This window comes from Dermochelys coriacea, chromosome 8 (assembly GCF_009764565.3).
Source record: "Dermochelys coriacea isolate rDerCor1 chromosome 8, rDerCor1.pri.v4, whole genome shotgun sequence".
Lineage (NCBI taxonomy): Eukaryota > Metazoa > Chordata > Testudines > Dermochelyidae > Dermochelys > Dermochelys coriacea.
The window spans coordinates 51,955,722-51,975,178 of record NC_050075.1 but is presented as its reverse complement, the minus strand read 5'-3'; the positions used below and the strand labels follow the sequence as shown (position 1 = coordinate 51,975,178).

General features: G+C 43.9%; 1 protein-coding gene across 16 annotated transcripts in view; it reads right to left on the bottom strand.

Moving 5' to 3' along the window:
* The window catches only part of RALGPS2 (Ral GEF with PH domain and SH3 binding motif 2), a 275,554-nt gene that overhangs the window by 35,648 nt on the left and 220,449 nt on the right, over positions 1-19,457 (bottom strand). For 12 of the 16 annotated variants that reach the window (XM_038412443.2, XM_043491442.1, XM_038412449.2 and 9 more), the window contains one exon: positions 5,843-5,897. In XM_038412443.2, the coding sequence (XP_038268371.1) occupies positions 5,843-5,897 (55 nt within the window). Of the gene's footprint in view, positions 1-4,969; positions 5,015-5,842; positions 5,898-19,457 lie in introns of all 16 variants that reach the window. The other 4 variants (XM_038412441.2, XM_043491435.1, XM_038412439.2 and 1 more) reach the window with 1 other exon arrangement.

Below are 19,457 nucleotides of genomic sequence, written 5' to 3'. Positions count from 1 at the left end.
CAAAGCTGGTTATTTAGGGCCAGATCCTTAGCTAGTGTAAATTGTTGTAGCTCCACTGAAGTCAATGGTGATATGTTGATTAATTAATAGCAGTACTGAAAAAAACACAGTAATATCAAAAAGGTTAAACAAAATATAAAGTTTACATTTCCTTACCAACTCAAATAATTTCATATGCTGTAATAAGAATCCTCGCCATAGATGTACTATAAATATTAATTTCCACCCTATTCTCCCTCCCAAGGAAACTGTGTTCTAAATAATTAATCTCTGCCCTTCAGCAACCCAGATATCTTTCAATTTGCAAAATTTGATAAGGTCAGGTTTTTTTTAAATTTCTAAAAACCCCTAATGATTTAGACAGCTAAACTTTTACACTTACAATTTTTAAAAATTAAATATAACTGTTACATCAACAACATATATAGATCAGAGGTTTGTGACTTCCATCCATCTTCGATGTAAATGATGGAAATAAGCTTTGTTCTAATCTTTAAATTTGTCTTTGCATAACAAGGAATCAATCAGTATGGATAAAAACTATATTAGGAAAATTGCCCACCAGCACTTGAGATGACAGACCATTGGTCTGTCTACATGCTGAGGTACGACCTCCACACTGACAAAATTTTGCTGATAATATAATTGAGGGGAAATGGTGATTAGATCTGGTTTATATCTTAGCCAAAACTGAACAGAATTTCAAGAGACACACAAAAGGCACTTCTCTAGCCTGAAGGCTTTCTCCCTGATGAACTTCAGAAGCCTGCTTCAAACAAAAGGAGTGTTAGAGTTTTAAAAAAGTCACAAAAACTTTTTATAATGGAAAGCCTTAGGCAACCTAAATATAACTGTCACTACGAGGGAGAGAAAATTCAGACTGATCTATTCCCTGCCATAAAACAACAAATTGTAGGTAAGGATAAAATTGTTTCATTTTCATACACAAGTAATCCATCAGTCTGGAAATGGAATATTAGGAATTAGAAAGCAGTCAGGAACTCAGAAGAGGGAGGGAGAGAAAGTCAAACAGAGATCAGGGGACGATGACAATCTGCAAGATACTACAACCAAAGCCAGCAGCTGAAGATGATGAGACATTCAAACATGTTTTATAAATGAGTGAAAAGATGCCAGGCCATCATTTTGCAGTGTTTCTCATAAGAAGCTATACTTCCCTCTATCCAGGAAATAGAAAGAGATTTTATAGAATTAGTTCAAACTAAATAGAGGAGTTTCACCTGCTCATCTATACAATTCTACAAGTCCTGCTCAGACTTATTGAAAGATTGTGGCTTTTGATCTTGCTCTGCCTGAGTAGAATAACATCTTGGCAGACATCCAGATGATGCCACTTTATTTCATTAGGATGGGAAGGATTGGGGGAAATAAAGGGAGTGAAATATACCAATTTAAATGGAAAGGAAAAACAACCTTGAGTAAAAATCCTAGATGATGTTGTCTTGAGAACCACTTTACCAGGAAAAAAAGAAAAAGTTATTAATGACAAGGCATTGAATTTACTGGCCCTCCTTGAAGAAGTAATGACAACAATGAAGGCAACTGACAAGAAAAGACAACAAAGTCATAGCCATTAGTTCAAAGGGCACTTGCATCAATTGTCCCTGTACTAAGTTGATCTCCCAGCTGGTTACAGGAGCTTTAATTGAAAGATGTAATTCTGACCATGTTTTAGTTACTTCTGAGGGCATTCTGTGCTAAAAAATTAAAAATTCTGCACCCAAAATAAAAATTCTGCTCACAATATTTTAAAATTCTGTAAATTTTATTTGTCAAATAAATGTGGAGGCTCCAGCATGGCACTGGGGAGCACAGGCCACTGGCTGCACAGAGTTCGGAGATCACTGTCCAGCCCCCACATTCCCCCGGACATGGACTCAGCGGTGAGGCTGCACTCAACCATGACACAGCGCAAGGTCTGGATCTGCCCCAGAAACACCCCAGGGCCCTGCTCCTCCATGCCAGGTACACCAGGTGTGGGCAGGCAGCCTCAGCAAGGCAGGATCCAAGTGGGGAAGGGCTTAGTTTGGGGGGATAGGTGTGGGTTGAGAGGATCGTGTGTGGGGCAATCTGCATGTGGGCAGCTCAGTAGAGGATCTGGATGCGCAGGGGCTTGTGTGTGTGTGTGTGGGGGGGGGTGTTTCTGGGTGCAATGGTAATGGGACTCTGCAGGGAGTCCAGGTGAAGATAGTTGGGATTCAGTGGGGGTGTGTGCATCTGAGCATGGTGGGGATAAAGCTCAGCAGGGAGGTCTGGGTGGGACGGGGAGGCTTAGTGAGATGCTGAGATAGTGGGGCTCAGTGGGGTGGGGATCCAGGTGCAGACGGTTGGGGCTCATTGGGGTGGAGATCTAGGTGCAGATGGCTTGTCAGCGTGATCCAGCTGTAGGGGAAGTGGAGCTCATTTGCGGGGAGGGGGGTTTGAGTGCAGAGGGGTGAGGCTCGGTGAGAGAGTCTGAGTATGAGGGGGTCTGGATGCATGGGAGTTGGGCAGAAGCGGGAGCAGTTCCCTGTATGGGGATCCTTGCACCTGCAGCTGAGGAGTGATGGGTACAGGAAATGAGGGGAGGGAGTTTGCAGAGCTTCCTGCAGCTGTGGGAGAAATCTGGGGGTGGATCTGACCCAGCTCCAGATGCCTTGCAGGGGAGAGGAAGTCTCATCCTTCATAGCCCAGCTGGGACTAGCAACTGTGCCTGGAGCAGGGTAGGAGCCACCAGCCAGGTCTCCCCAGTCCCGCACCTGAGAGAGGGTCATACTGCTGGGGAGGGTTGCATGACTGCTCGTGTCTTCCTTTTGTTTGTCAGAAAGTCATTTTTCTGTGGGGGAGCAAAGAAATCTGCGGGGGACATAAATTCTGTGCATGTGCAGTGGCACAGAATTCCCCCAGGAGTAATTTAGTGAATCAAGGGACAAGAGGGTAAAAACTAACTGTTTTCCTCACAAGTAAGTGGAGGGCTCTTACTGCAGTTACAAGTAGGATACCAAGGAAGTTCCAAAAGTACCTAAGGATGTTAAGCATCTAACACCTAGATTTAGTGAATCTACCAAGTAAGTAGTTAAGACAGCTTTTGACTGACATTGATTCTGAAGTGAGAACATGTTCAATGTACAAACCTTTTAAAACACAGCAGATCCTTTCTGGACTGCAAGAGGATCTTGACAAACTGATCCAGATCCCAAAGTTTTTAAAGCTTACTATTAAGTTCCAGACTGCCACTTTGAACTTCTGAGACTTGAAAACATATTAATCATTGCATTACCAAGTCTCTGTAACCTCCACAGAGGACATTTTTCAGGAGCAACAGCATTTGATAAGCAAATAAGGAAGAGGACTCAGGCTCCATCCCTTTTGAATTTTCTGGTTACCTAAGCCAGGAAAGGAAAAAGAATGGGTGTACATAAGATGGTATGTCCACTTGAATTAGAATAATATATCTTCCATATCCTACTCTCCCAATGCCTCACATAGAAAAAAATACAATTTCTTGTTGCTTGAAGCAAATACATTAATCTGCTGACTCCCCTCACTGGAAGATAAACTGAAGGACACTGGCTTTCAGTTCCCTTTCCCTGGCTCTCCCAGGATGGAGGTGGTAGTCATGAAGGGCATTTGGTGAGTCATGGTTTTGCTAATGGCTAGCAATTCCAACTTAATGATGCTTCTCCTTTGTTCACAAAGGGACCTTTTTCCTTAACAAGAATGGAACTCAGCTGTACAACTTTCCAACTGTTCAGGAGGCACCACAGCGACCTTTCATTTTAGGCATTTCAGTCAAAGTATCCCACATCAAGTTCCTAGCTTTGCTCCACTATTTTAGTGGTTGAAAGACATAAGCTATACCTATGAAGGTCTCATACATGTTCCCAGTGTTCATAAAGCATTTAAGCCCCTTTCCTGAGATGGGACAAGAGAAAATGTCCTCAAAGAGAAGTTACATCAAATAGAGTCCAAAAAAGCTCACTCTTTGGTCAAGACAGAGGGAAGCATCAAAAGGATGTGGAATTTGGTGATGAATGCAGAATGAAAAATTCTTTGATGTAGCCATGATGCTCAGTGTGCAAACCCATTTGTCCTGGATAGTTCCAGCCCAGACCTGCAGCAAACTTTTCAACTTGCCCTCAATTGGGGAGAGAGTCTGATCCATCCAATTCTCATTATTTATTGGGAGAGGGACTAGAGATAATCTGCTTTCTTCTGGATTCTTGAGAGAAGGGCCATAATAAGTAGTCTTTTCCTTTGTATACAAGAAAGGATTAGTTCTGATGTTTTGCTAGAATCTAAGTTTTTTGCCCTTGAGGAAGAAATTTGTGTCTTCCTTGGGCCAGAGGAAGCTTACTCAGATCCATGACTTCTTTCACCACTGCATCTAAGGCTTTCCTATATAATTTTTGGGGATCAAAGGGAACTTGAATCACTTGAATTGGACACTCAATATGATACCCACATGTCAGGACCCTACTCAAATGTACTTCCTGGCAAGAGTGGAGCACAGCAGGAAGAGCAGAAAGAAAACCTTGTGATATCACAAGCTGCATCACATATAGGAATGGGTTATATGCAAGTTCCAGATCCTCTTCTTTCTGACTTTGTTCTGTTTAAATATCAATATAGATGACTTGAGCACTTCAGGGAATCTCTAAATGATGCTTTATGCTACAGCTGCATGTAGGGTAGCCCAGTAGTCTGCTTCTCTGAAGAGACTGTTCTAGCCTCTCATCCACTGGATGCTTAGGGACTCCTTCCATGGAAATAACAGATTTTATAGGAAGGCATGGTATTGAAGAGTTCACCTTTGGTACAAAGCACAACTTAAATCTCTCTCCATAAGGAACTTTGTACAATCTGAACTTCTTTTACAAGACAGAGGCAGATTACTGGGAAGGGATACAGTTCCTGGCTATAAACAAAGTCCTTAGGCCAAAATTTCTATCCATGTCTCCATGCATACATGTGGGCATGGTTACCCCAGTCAGTTTCCAGATTGATGGGTTCCCTGAATATGAGAGAGAGAGAGAGAGAGAGAAAGAATTATAATCCATGTTACGAGCAGACTGTTGGGTGAATAGGTAGTGGGCTCAGTACACTTTATTCATGGTTCAACTTAATAGCTTGCAGGAAAACATTAGGTTTCCAATTTTTACTATTTTCAGCTGTAACTATTTAACACCTCATCTCACTCTTGAATACTTGGGGGGTTGGATTACAGTGGTCAATGACACCTGGATAGTGTTCAGATGCTATGGTAATGAGCATGATATAAAAGTCTACATTACATAGGATAGGTAGTGATAGCTGGGATTGCTTCAGGATTTTCCCAAGTTGCAGACAGAGGAGTAATCAGGAGCTGGAGGGGGAATAGGAGAGAGCGGGCAGCAGAGGAAGGAGCAGCCAGAGCAGCAGGACTTTGGTGGGAATGCAGGGAGCCAGGAATACAAGAGATGCACAGAAGAGGTCTCAGGGCTAGTGAAGATGTTGAAACAGGAAAGGCACACAATGATGCCAGTATTCATGAAAGGTTAATCTGTCAGGGGTTTGGTGGTGGTCCAGTTAATTCAGGAGACAAAGTTGAGCAATAAGCCAGTAATGTGACAAAGCTCTCTGTTAGCTGATAACCAGAAGGTGCTGCCCCCTAAGCTGGCTTGACAAGAACCAAAGGTACACTGTACTCTAGAAGCAATGACTGTTACTCAGTTTATTACATAATTGACTCCTGCATACCACTAACATTACACTTCATTTGCAAGGAGTTGAGTGATAGGTTTAATTAGTGAGGTCTGAATGGAGTTGGAGATATAGGTTTAGATGTAGCAGTTTTTCTTACCTTTCAAATGCTGGCCACGAAGTCTCTTCACTAAGTTCTGAACCATCACTGCTACCTAAAACCAGAAGGCATAATACTTTGAAACCAACTATTTTATTCCTCAGTTTGTACCATCTGTAGTCTAATTGTTCCAACTGTGACATATTTTTCCTTATAATTTCTCTGAGAGAGATTAGGCAGAAATAAATCTATAACAAACGCTACATAGACGGTGCTCACTTCAGCAATGACTTAAGAGTTATGGATAAAAAATGTAGGAGATATGGATTTGGAAGAAGACTGTTTCTAGATATCTGCAATATCCAAAGGCTAAAGGGGAGAAGTGTTCTCAAAATTATTGCAACAGTCCCAAATTTTCATCTGTCTATTTCATGCCCAACCTGATGAGCATTTAAAAGGACCTGCTTCTTTAGGTGCCATCACAACACAAAATGTGATAATTCACTGTCATGATGAACAGATGCAGCTTCACATACAGCAAACACATACAGGAGTAGACTAACTTAATCCACTAGCTCCAGACTAACTTAACTGAAAGTCTCCAATATCTTAAAAGCCAATGCTGATTCAGAAACCCTTAATTTTTTTTAAGTTAACTGAATTTAACCCAGAGCCGACACTATGCATAAGCAGACTAAGCAATTGCTTAGGGTCCCAAGTAGCTCCCTATTAGGGGCTCCCTATTAATTATTAGTATGTGTTCTGTGTGATGGGGGGAAATATTCCTGCTTAGGGCCTCCAATGGGCTAGTACAGCGATGATTTAACTGATATGTTTATTAAAATCATAGAAATATAGGGCTGGAAGGGACCTGAACAGGTCATCTAGTTTATTCCCTACCCCAGGGGTGAGCAAACTTTTTGGCTACATCACGGCTGTGAAACTGAATGGAGGGCCGGGTAAACTGGCCCCTGCCCCCATCTGCATCCTCCCACTTCCTGCCCCGACTCCCCCCGCTCAGAACTCCCAACCCATTCAACCCCCCCACTCCCTGTCCCCTATCCACACCCCTTTCCCCGACAGGCTCCCAGGGACTCCCATGCGTATCCAACCCCCCCCATTCCCCAGAACCTCTGGCCCCTGCTCCCTGTCCGCCCCCCCGGACCCCTTGCCCCTTATCCAACACCACCAACCCCCGTTCCCCACCCCCTTACTATGCTGCTCAGAGCAGCAGGAGCTCGCACCCCTCTGGCGCTAGCCACGCTGCTTGGTAGGAGCGTCGAGCCAGAGTGCTGGTGGTGAGGTGAGGTTGCGGGGGGAGGGAGGACAGCAGGGGAGGGGCCAGGGGCTAGTCTCCGCGGCCAGGAGCTCAAGGGCCAGGCAGGATGGTCCCGGCTGCCGGATGTGGCCTGCGGGCCGTAGTTTGCCCACCTCTGTCTTACCCCCATGCTCCGGTAGTATACCTAGACTTAGGCAAACAATTAGGTTTAATTGCTTAAAAAATAATTTTTCATGTTTCAGGAAAGTGAGGTGTATGGTCAAACTATTAGTGCATCTGTTTTGCTCCACAGAACATATGGGATGGAGATGACAGATTCTGTAAAGGCTAATATATAAATGTGAACATATAGATGTGTTGTTGGCTGCTCCATAGTACTGAAATCTGCAGTGACAATGGTGACTAAATCCCATAGTCAAGTCTGAAAATTAGGTATATAATCAGAAAATTTATGCCAGTTTCTCCTACTGTTTTAATTTTCTGGTTATCACTTCTGGAATCTGAAGTCATTTCAAATGACCTCCTTTAGAAATGTGCACCTACTCAATTTTTTTCCCTCAGATCCCTCTAACTTACAAATTGCTTGGCCTTAACAGCTGAAACTTTAAGTATATGTACAAATTCAGTATAAAAGGGAGTTGGCATAATTACTCCACCTCCGCAAGAGGCGGAAGTTATGTCGGCAAGACAGCATTCCCATTGACATAGCATCAGTGTGGACAGTTTAGGTCACTGTAACTTGCATAACTTAGGGTGGGATGGGGGGATCTTTTTCATACTTCTGAGTGACGCAAGCTAGATTGATTTAGGCAGTAATGTAGACCTGCCCTTAGTTGACGGGGCCTAAAGAACTTACCTTGTCAACCAAGATTTCAGGGGGCTCTCCCACTCTTCACAGGCCCAGGCAATGCTCATGACGTATGAGCAACCTTGGCTTTCTTTTTAAGTTCACTAACTAACTAACTAACAACAAAAATAATCTCCAAAAATGCAGAAAAACAAGAAGTGATGATGAGGGAAGTATTTAGGGCACTGAGCGAATTCAATCTTGTGTGCACCTTCAGCAGACAAAAGGGACACTTCCTTTCATATCCACGGAATTCTGAACAAGCAGAGAGGGAGTAAAGGCCACAACAGTTACTGCTCTCTAGAATTTTTTGGAAGCACATGGCACAAGAACCTTGATATCACAAGTGAGAATATGCAGAAGCCACCTCAAAGTAGTAATAAATATTGACTTTAAATATTTGATAGCAAGAGTCATAGAATAGGCATATAAATTATAATATTTCCTTACCTTAAAGTTCAGGAGGATTTTTAATAATAAAAATTGGAATTAAAACAAAAAAAAATCAGCCGATATGTGGAGGGAGCACACTGTATCATTCTTCAAGAATCCCCTTAGGACAGCGGTGCCCGAACTACGGCCCACCAGAGCATTTCATAAGGTCAGTGGCCTGCTTCAACACAATATACTAATGGCTGTTTCATTATCGTTTTGTCATCATGTTTACATAATTTTAATTTACAAAATTGTGCAAAGAGACAATACTGTGCATAGAAACAAACTATCTAAATACATATGAAACAAGCTGAACTTAAAATATAAGTCAATAGGGGTGACTTTAAATCTTATTAAAATATGTAAAATCTGTTTGGCCAACACAAGGTTGTGCTTTAGGTTTATGTGGCCCTCTTGTGTAATAAGGTTGGGCAGCACCGCTCTATGAGATTGAGCATTAAAATCCACAGGACTCCAAAGAACTGCATGCAGTCCTTCAGGGCTGGAAGGGATGGGTGACACAAAACACAGGGCTCTTGAGGGAGGAAAGAATAAAAGAAGAGGAAGAAGAGTGTACAGGTTTCCAAGAGGGGGTTGGACAACCCTGTTGTTACCCACTTTCTCACTCTCACTATTTTTGTTTCCAGTGGGAGAACAATTTTTTTAAAAGCTTTTTTAAATGTTGTTTTGCCTACCTACTGAACACAATTCAGTGCTTTAAAGATGCAAAGTGCTATATTAGTGCTATTATGTCACATATACACAATGCAGAATCTTAAAAAGAACACACAAAATAAAAGGATTCACAAAATAAGACTATCTCTCGGGTAGAAAATATATTACTAAAGATTTCCTTGTGGCTCCCTAATGCTTGTCCTTTAAGCATTGTACATTTATGCAGCTGAGTGGAAGGAAACAGAAGTCTACTTAGCTTGGTTGATTTGCCTAAGGACACTGGATTGTGAGCTTGTTTCTTATTTTGTTTCCTCACCAAACTTCCCTCCTTTGGGTATTTCTAACTTTTATTCTGCATCTTTTCCTCTTCTGTTTGATGTCTTTCATTGCAATTTCTTTATTTGGGGTGGTGTGGTCATGTACTCTGTATAATTTAAACTGAACTTTTAATTACAGCTTAAAACAGGTCTTTCCAGGCCCGATTGTAGGAGATACAAAAAGTGTTTTAAAATACCATGTGTTTAATTCAGAGGCAAGTCTAACATTGATGGGAATCTAAATTTGTGCCTTTTACACTTGATTTTGGGCCCCTTAGTGTATAAGTCACATCAATACAGAGTCCTTTAATGGACTGGCATCTCCCAAAGTCCATTGTCAGTTAAGTGTTTCTTGATTGGGCACTTATTCTGAATAGTCCTTTCTCAAGACGCTGACCAAGTGCTTCACTGATGCTGCTTAGAATCAAATACAATGAGATACAAGTACATAGCCTAACCCTAACCCGTTCCTTCTCTACTACAGAGTAAAGTAATAAAGCTCCAAAGCAGAAGTGAGGAGGGAGGGTAGTGGAGCACCCACAGGGACACACATCTTGAAGAACATCTGTTACCGCACAAGGCGAGTAATGTTCTCTTCTTCTTTGAGTGATGTCCCTGTGGGTGCTCCACTTTAGGTGACTTCAGAGCAGTGCCCTCCGGTGGAAGGAAGGTGCTTCAGAGTGGAAGTCATAGCAGATGAAAGTACAGTAGGTCTGAATAGAGTATCAGAAGATGCATGTTGTTGCAAAGCATAATATTGAGTAAATGTGTGTGGAGAGGCTCAGGTTGCAGCCCTACAGATTTCAATGATGGGAATATTATTAAGAAATGCTATGGAGGATGATAGACCTCTGGTAGAACGCGTGCAGATCCCCATGCGGGTTGTTGTTCATGCTGGAGGTAAACACAGTTTTATGCAGTCTGATATTCATTTGGATAGAAGTTGTTTGGAAATGGCGTTACTGTTTGATCGTTCAGTGATTGAAACAAACAGTTTTGGAGATTTGCGGAAAGATTTTGTTCTATCAATGTAGAAGGTGATAGCCCTGCCAACATCCAGGGTGTGTAATCTGGACTATCATTTGTCCACGTGTGGTTTAGGAAAAAACATCTGTAAGTGTATTGGTTGGTTGAGGTGAAAGGATGAGATAACTTTAGGTAGGAACTTGGGATGTGATCTGTGGGCTACTTTATCTTTGAAAAAGATTGTGTAAGGAGGGTAAGCCATGAGAGCTGACAGTTCTCCCACCCTTCTGGTGAATGTAATGGCCACTAGGAATGCAATCTTCATGGAAAGATGTAGGGGGGAGCTTGTAGCATGGGATCATAGGGAGGGCCGGTGAGGGCATGGAGGACTAAGTTGAGGTCCCATGCTGCAGTGGAATTCCAAATATCCAGGTAGGAATTGGAGAGGCCCTTAAGAAAACGTTTAGTGAACAGATGCATAAAAGTAGAGAATCCATGTACTTTATGATGGAACACCGTGATGGCTGATAGATGGATATGAATGGAACTCATGAAAATGCCAGTCAGTTTGAGTTCCAGGAAGTAGTCTAGAATGAGAGATAAAGGGGCTGAGACAGGTTCCGTCTGTTTGTGTCAGCACCATGAGTCAAATTGCCTCCACTTATGTATGTATGAGTCTGGTAGTTGTCCTACCACTATTAAACAAAATGTTTTGTATATCTGCAGAACATGTCATTTCAGGGTCTAAGCCATGCAGCAACCACACTTTGAGATGGAACCATTGGGGATCTGGATAGATGACGCGATCTGTGTCTTGCGATAGTAGCCAAGGTAGAAGCGACAGTGTGCGTGGTGGGCAAACCGCCATGTGGAGGAGGTAAGGGTATCATGTCTGTCGTGACTTGTGGGGGCTATTAGGATCACTCTGGATCTGTCTCGTTTGATCTTGTGAAGCATGTGGCTAGGAGGGATGGAAGGCGTATAGTAGGAAAGCATTCCATTTGATGAGAAAGGCATTGCCCAGAGAGTGTGGAGCAGAACTGGGGGCATTTGGTGTTTCGCACAGTTGCAAAAAGATCTATAGTTGGAAAACCCCACCCCATATTCGGAAAACGTCTAGGAGTACTGGTGTGTTCAGCTCCCACTCATAGTCCTGGTAAAACTTCCTGCTTAGGATATCTGTCATTGTGTTCAGGCAGCCAGGTACATATGAAGCCATAATACATTGTGCTTGATGCACCAGTGCCAAAGCACATGGCTCCCTCACAGAGGGAGTGTGATCGCACTCCCCCTTGTCTGTTAAGTAGAACATACAAGCTACATTGTCCATGAGAATCTGTACCATCTTGTCTCTGATAAGTGGTAGGAAGTGGGAACAAGCATTTCGAATCGCTTGCGGTTCTAGTAGGTTTATATTAAGATGAGACGCTGTTGTGGACCATCGGCCCAGTATAGAATGTGGTTGCAGAGGTGCTCCCCATCCTAGGAGGGAAGCATCCGTGTTAATGGTGATTGACAGTGGATTTGGTAGGAAGGGCACCCCTCTGCAGACATTTTCTGGGTTGGTCCACCACAAAAGAGTACCTTTGACTGTCTCTAGCATGGTGAGGTGCTTGTTTATACTGTGCTTGTGTGGGACATAATTTGTTTGGTGCCAGGCTTGTAGGCACTTCATATGTAATCTTGTGTGTCAGACAACAAAGGTTGTGGCAGCCATGTGGCCTAGAATTTGTAGGCAAGTTCTGGCAGACACTTGTGGGCTGTTTTGTACTGTAAAGATCAAATTGGTTAGAGTCAGAAATTGTTTTGTTGGTAAGCAAGGCTGTTGCCTCTAGGGAGTTGAGGTCCACTGCCATAAATTCCAGGTGTTGAACTGGTGTTAGAGGTTTTTTGCATGTTTATTTTTTGCATGTTTGCATGATTTTTTGCACGTTTTCTGAAGGCCTAACTTGGTGATCAGAGTTATTGTGTGTTCGGTGGATTTAGAGCTACCTGTCTTGTTAGTGCTTTCATCAGACAGTTGTCCAGGTAGGGAAAAATCATGATTCCCTCTCTGCGTAGACAGGCAGCTACTACAGCAAGTACACCGGACCCTCACTAGAGCACAGGATTTGGGATCCATGCATGGTACCGCGTTAACGCAGGTACCTCGTTATAGTGGCAACTGCATTAAAATGAATTGCAAGTAAAGTAATTAAATTTGGGATCCATGGCCGCGACCGCGTTATATGCGAATTTGCGCTATATAAAGGGGGTTCTAGCGAGGGTCTGGTGTACCTTTGAGAATACCTGAGGCGCAGTAGAAAGGCCAAAGGGTAGCACTTTGTGTTGGAAATGGTCCTGTCCTATTGCAAATCATATGAATTTTCAATGTGAGGGATAGATGGATATATGAAAATATGCATCCTGTAGGATGAGGGCTGAGAACCAGTCCCCACTCTTTCTAATACTGGGATAATGGTGCTCAGCGTGATTATTTTGAATTGCTGTGTTTTCACAAATTTGTTGAGTTGCCATAGGTCGAGGATAGGCCTCCAACCTCCTGGTTTTTTCTATGTGAGAAAAAAGTGGAAATAGAACCCCTTCCCTCTACACTCGGATGGTACAGGTTCTACTCCTCCCAGAGACATGAGGCGGGCTACCTCTTCTTGCAGTAGATACTCATGAGAGGGGTCCCTGAAGAGAGACAAGGAAGAGGGGTGGGTCGGTTTGAAGGTAAGGGGAATGGAGTAACCAGTTTTGATAATTTCTAATAACCATCTGTCATAAATATAAAGGGAAAGGTAAACACCTTTAAATCCCTCCTGGCCAGAGGAAAAACCCTTTCACCTGTAAAGGGTTAAGAAGCTAAGATAACCTCGCTGGCACCTGACCAAAATGACCAATGAGGAGACAAGATGTTTTCAAAGCTGGAGCGGGGGAGGGGAACAAAGGGTTCTCTCTCTCTCTCTCTGTGTGTTCTTTTGCCGGGACCAGAGCAGGAATGCAGGTCAGAACTCCTGTAAAGAGTTAATAAGCAATCTAGTTAGATATGCGTTAGATTCTGTTTCGTTTAAATGGCTGATAAAATAAGTTGTGCTGACTGGAATGTATATTCCTGTTTGTGTGTCTTTTTGTAACTTAAGGTTTTGCCTAGAGGGATTCTCTACGTTTTGAATCTGATTACCCTGATTTACCATCCTGATTTCACAGAGGTGATTCTTTTCCTTTTTCTTTAATTAAAATTCTTCTTTTAAGAACCTGATAGCTTTTTCATTGTTCTTAAGATCCAAGGGTTTGGGTCTGTGTTCACCTATGCAAATTGGTGAGGATTTTTATCAAACCCTCCCCAGGAAAAGGGGTGTAGGGCTTGGGGGGATTTTGGGAGGAAAGACATTGCCAAGTGGCCTCTTTCCCTGTTATTTTTGTTAGACGCTTGGTGGTGGCAGCAATAAGATCCAGGGACAAAAGGTAAAATAGTTTGTACCTTGGGGAAGTTTTAACCTAAGCTGGTAAAATAAGCTTAGCAGGTTTGTCATGTAGGTCCCCACACCTGTACCCTAGAGTTCAGGGTGGGGAAGGAACCTTGACATGGTGGAAGAGCGGTGGGATTAACTTGAAATCATTTTGAAATCAATTTGAGATTTTTTGAACCAGAAGCACAGATTTTAAAAGGACATTTCCCCCCCCCCCTTTGGGCTGCTGGAAAGCAGGTTTTAAGCTGAAAGCAGTTAGAGTTTTTTCGTCTCTGCTTGGGAGCCAGAGCAGAGACAAAAGGGAATTGTCTTTGGTGAGCTGGAGTTTTCTCTACCTAAAGGCAGAGTAGTTAACCTCCCGCAGGGAAATTCACAAGTCTTCACTGACCTGAAGAGGTGGGGTTTTTTTTGGTTTTTGTTTTTGTTTTTTATACTTAAGAGCAACTAGAGGGTTTTTCTGCCTATTTGCCTGGAGACAAAAGTCTGAGGTTTTTTGTTTGTTTTTTTTAAAAGGATTTTTCTGAAGGCTGACAATCACTATCAGAGAACATAGGTATCCAGTTACAGCACAACCTATTTTTTCTGACAAGCCAAGTTTTGTTTGTTTGTTTTATTTCTAACTCTTGGGTGTAAAGTTAGTTAAAAACAGAGAGGCAAACATGACAGAGCTCAAGGCAGAAACAGCCAAAGAGGCTGCCTACAGGAAAGCGATGGAGGCAGCGAAAGAGGCAGAAAAAAACCAAGAGGCTGCCCACAGGAGAGCTATGAAGGCAAAGGAAAAAGAGAGGAAGCATGAACTGGAGTTGGAAAAGGTAAGGGCTGAGCGGAATCTACTGGATAACCCTAACCATCCTTCCCCAACAATCCACAAATGGGAGCGACTATGTCCACAGCATGATGAATCTAGGGATATTGGTGAATATTTTCACACCTTTGAGAGACTGTGCACTCCATAAAATTCCTGAAGCTCACAAGATGACCACATTGGCCGCAAAATTGACTGAAAGAGCTCTGGACATATTCAATAAGAGGTCTATTGATGAGGCTTCCGACTATTATAAGTTCAAGGATTTGGTTTTAAAGCAATTTCAAATTACATCTGAAACGTACAGAGTAAAGAGAGGGCCTAGGCTAAGTAATGTGGCTTATCTAAACCAGATGAAGGATCTGTGAGATAAATGGGTCCAAGGAACGGGTGTCATTTTAAGGAATGTGTAATTTGATAGCTCAGGAGCAATTCCTGAATATGTCCAAGGAGGAAATAGAGCAGTGTTTATGGGATAAGGAAATGGACTTAGCAGAATGTCTTGCTTCTTACGCTGATCGATACAAGCAGTCCCAGACTGCCAGAGAGGCGGGGCAAGCCGGAACAAAATGGGTGGAGGGAGGAGAGAGGAACAGCCCTTGGTCGCAGTTGGAGCAGATACCGAAGGGACAACCTCAGACCACACCCTACTACTGGGGGCAGCCCAAGGCCCCAACTACACACCAAGGAATACTCCAGACACCTTATCGTCCTGCCACACTGTTCTCCAGCAACCCACCTCGCCCCAGTGACCCGCCAGCTGGATGATGTTTTAAATGTAATGAGCCGGGGCATGTGAAGGCCAACTGCCCCAAGAACCCCAACAGATTACAGTTCATTGCACTGGAATCACACCAGAGATCCTCAGGCCCAGATACTTCCCAGATACCCTCAGATCGGAGGGAAACTGAGTGTGGGCGGGAAGAAGGTCACCGCGTGGAGGGACACCGGAGCACAAGTGTTGGCTATCCATGCTTCCTTAGTGGACCCCAATTTAATCAACCCAGAGATCCAAGTGACAATTCAACCCTTCAAGTCCAATTCTTTCAATTTGCCTATAGCCAAGTTGCCTGTCCAGTACAAGGGCTGGTCAGGAACATGGACTTCTGCAGTATATGATGATTATCCCATCCCCATGCTATTGGGGGAAGACTTGGCCAATCATGTGAAGCTAGCCAAGAGGCTGGAAATGGTTACCCGCAGCCAGGCTAAGCAAGCCATCATGCCTAGCTCTGTTCCGGAAACTTCTACCAGGACCCGGTCAGAGGTGATGGACCCGGACCCCATGCCAACGTACGCAAAAGCAGTAGTGGATCCAATCCCAGAGACCCAGACAGAGCCATTCCCAGAACCTGAACCGGCGGAACAACCAGCACCAGAACCATTGCCAGCACTGAATCCAGTACTTGCAACCCCAACACCAGAGGCCCCACCGAACCTGCACCGGCACCAGCCGATAACCCTACGCAAGAGGCTCAGCCGGAGCTTGAAACCCAACGTACTGAACCAGCGGAGAGCGGTTCACAGTCAATGGAAACAGCCCCATCACCTGCATCGCTTCCAGAGGGACCAAGCCTAGATCCACAATCCAATGAGGAACTGATGTCTCCAGCATCAAGGGAACAGTTGCAGACCAAACAGGAAGCAGATGAAAACCTCCAGAGAGCTTGGATGGCAGCACGGAGCAACCCATCACCTCTCAGCTCTTCTAATCAATCCAGATTTGTTGTAGAAAGAGGACTTTTATAAAAGGAAACTCTTTCTGGTGGACACCAGGAAGACTGGCATCCTCAGAGACAGTTGGTAGTTCCAACTAAGAACCAGGTAAAGCTCTTGAGCTTAGCCCACGATCATCCTAGTGGCCATGCTGGGGTGAACAGGACCAAAGACCATTTCTACCTATGTCCGGTCTTGTGAGGTATGCCAAAGAGTGGGAAAATCTCAAGATCAGGTCAAACCCCCAAGACCTCTCCAGCCACTCCCTATCATTGAGGTTCCATTTCAGCGAGTAGCTGTGGATATTCTGGGTCCTTTTCCAAAAACGACACCCAGAGGAAAGCAGTACATACTGACTTTCAGATATTTTGCCACCCGATGGCTGGAAGGAGTAGCTCTAAGCAACACCAGGGCTAAAAGTGTGTGCCAGGCACTAACAGATATTTTTGCCAGGGTAGGTTGGCCCTCTGACATCCTTACAGATGCAAGAACTAATTTCCTGGCAGGAACTATGGAAAGCCTTTGGGAAGCTCATGGGGTGAATCACTTGTTGCCACCCCTTACCATCATCAAACAAATGGCCTGGTGGAGAAATTTAACGGAACTTTGGTGACCATGATATGTAAATTTGTAAATGAGCTCCCCAATGATTGGGACCTAGCGTTACAGCAGTTGCTCTTTGCCTACAGAGTTGTACCACAACCCAGTTTAGGGTTTTCACCATTTGAACTTGTATATGGCCACGAGGTTAAGGGGCCATTTCAGTTGGTGAAGCAGCAATGGAAGGGGTTTACACCTTCTCCAGGAACTAACATTCTGGACTTTGTAACCAACCTACAAAACACCCTCCGAACCTCTTTAGCCCTTTCTAAATAAAACCTACAGGATGCTCAAAAAGAGCAAAAAGCCTGGTATGATAAACATGCCAGAGAGCGTTCCTTCAAAGTAGGGGACCAGGTCATGGTCTTAAAGGCCCATAAAATGGAAGCACTGTGGGAAGGGCCATTCATGGTCCAGGAGCGCCTGGGAGCTGTTAATTATCTCATAGCATTCCCCACCTTCAACCAAAAGCCTAAGGTGTACCATATTAATTCTCTAAAGCCCTTTTATTTCAGAGGTTTGTCAGTTTACAGCCCAGGGAGGAGATGATGCTGAGTGGCCTGAAGGTGTCTACTACAAAGGGGAAAGTGATGGTGGCGTGGAAGAGGTGAACCTTTCCATGACACTTGGGCGTATGCAGCAACAGCAGATCAAGGAGGTGTGCACTTGCTAAGTGCCGACGTTCTCAGCCACCCCAGGACTGACTGAACGGGCATACCACTCCATTGACACAGATAATGCTCACCCAATTAAAGTCCAACCTTACAGGGTGTCTCTTCAAGCTAAAACTGCTATAGAACAGGAGATCCAGGATATGCTCCAGATGGGTATAATCTGCCCCTCTGGCAGTGCATGGGCATCTCCAGTGGTTCTAGTTCCCAAACCAGATGGGGAGATATGTTTTTGCGTGGACTACTGTAAGCTAAATACTGTAACTCGCCCAGACAACTATCCAATGCCACGCACAGATGAACTATTGGAGAAACTAGGATGGGCCCAGTTCATCTCTACCTTGGACTTAATCAAGGTGTACTGGCAGGTACTGCTAGATGAATCCGCTAATGAAAGGTCAGCCTTCACCATACATGTTGGGCTGTATGAATTTAATGTACTCCCTTTCAGGCTGCAGAATGCACCTGCCACCTTCCAAAGTCTTGTAGCGGTCTCCTAGCGGGATTAGGAGAATATGCAGTCGCCTACCTTGACGATGTGGCCATATTTTCAGATTCCTGGGCAGAACACCTGGAACATCTACAAAAAGCCTTCGACCGTATAAGGGAGGCAGGACTAATTGTTAAGGCTAAGAAGTGTCAAATAGGTCTAAACAGAGTGACTTACCTTGGACACCAGGTGGGTCAAGGAACTATCAACCCCCTACAGGCCAAAGTGGATGCTATCCAAAAGTGGCCTGTCCCAAAGTCAAAGGAACAGGTCCAATCCTTCTTAGGCTTGGCCGGATATTACAGGCGATTTGTACCGCAATACAGCCAAATCGCCGCCCCACTGACAGCCCTAACCAAAAAGAAACAGCCAAATGCAGTTCAGTGGACTGAAGAGTGTCAGAAGGCGTTTAACCAGCTTAAAGTGACACTCATATCTGACCTTGTGCTAAGGGCCCCAGACTTTTACAAACTGTTCCTAGTGACCACAGATGCATCCTAGCGTGCTGTGGGAGCAGTTTTAATGCCGGAAGGACTGGATCAAGAATTCCACCCTGTAGTGTTTCTCAGCAAGAAGCTGTCTGAGAGGGAAAGCAACTGGTCAGTCAGTGAAAAACAATGTTACGCCATTGTCTACGCTCTGGAAAAGCTATGCCCATACGTTTGGGGATGGCATTTCTACCCGCAAACCGACCATGCTGAGCTACAGTGGCTTCATACCGCCACAGGAAATAACAAAAAACTTATTTGGTGGAGTTTAGCGCTCCAACGTTTTGATTTTGACATACAACACATCTCAGGAGTTCTAACAAAGTGGCTGATGCACTCTCCAGTGAAAGTTCCCCAGAATCAACTGGTTAAAATCATCCTTGAGATGTGAAAAATATTGTTAGTCTTTATATACTTGGTAGTATATTTAGAGGTGCATATGTCTTATTAACTCTGTTTTCTCCTAGAGCTCCACAAAAAAATCACAGCCAGCGTTTCACCCTATCTGTGATTTGGCGAGGGGTGTCATAAATATAAAGGGAAGGGTAAACACCTTTAAATCCCTCCTGGCCAGAGGAAAAACCCTTTCACCTGAAAGGGTTAAGAAGCTAAGATAACCTCGCTGGCACCTGACCAAAATGACCAATGAGGAGACAAGATGCTTTCAAAGCTGGAGCGGGGGGGGGGGGGAAGGGGAACAAAGGGTTCTCTCTCTCTCTCTGTGTTGCTTTTGCCGGGACCAGAGCAGGAATGCAGGTCAGTACTCCTGTAAAGAGTTAATAAGCAATCTAGTTAGATATGCATTAGATTCTGTTTGGTTAAATGGCTGATAAAGTAAGTTGTGCTGAATGGAATGTATATTCCTGTTTTTGTGTCTTTTTGTAACTTAAGGTTTTGCCTAGAGGGATTCTCTACGTTTTGAATCTGATTA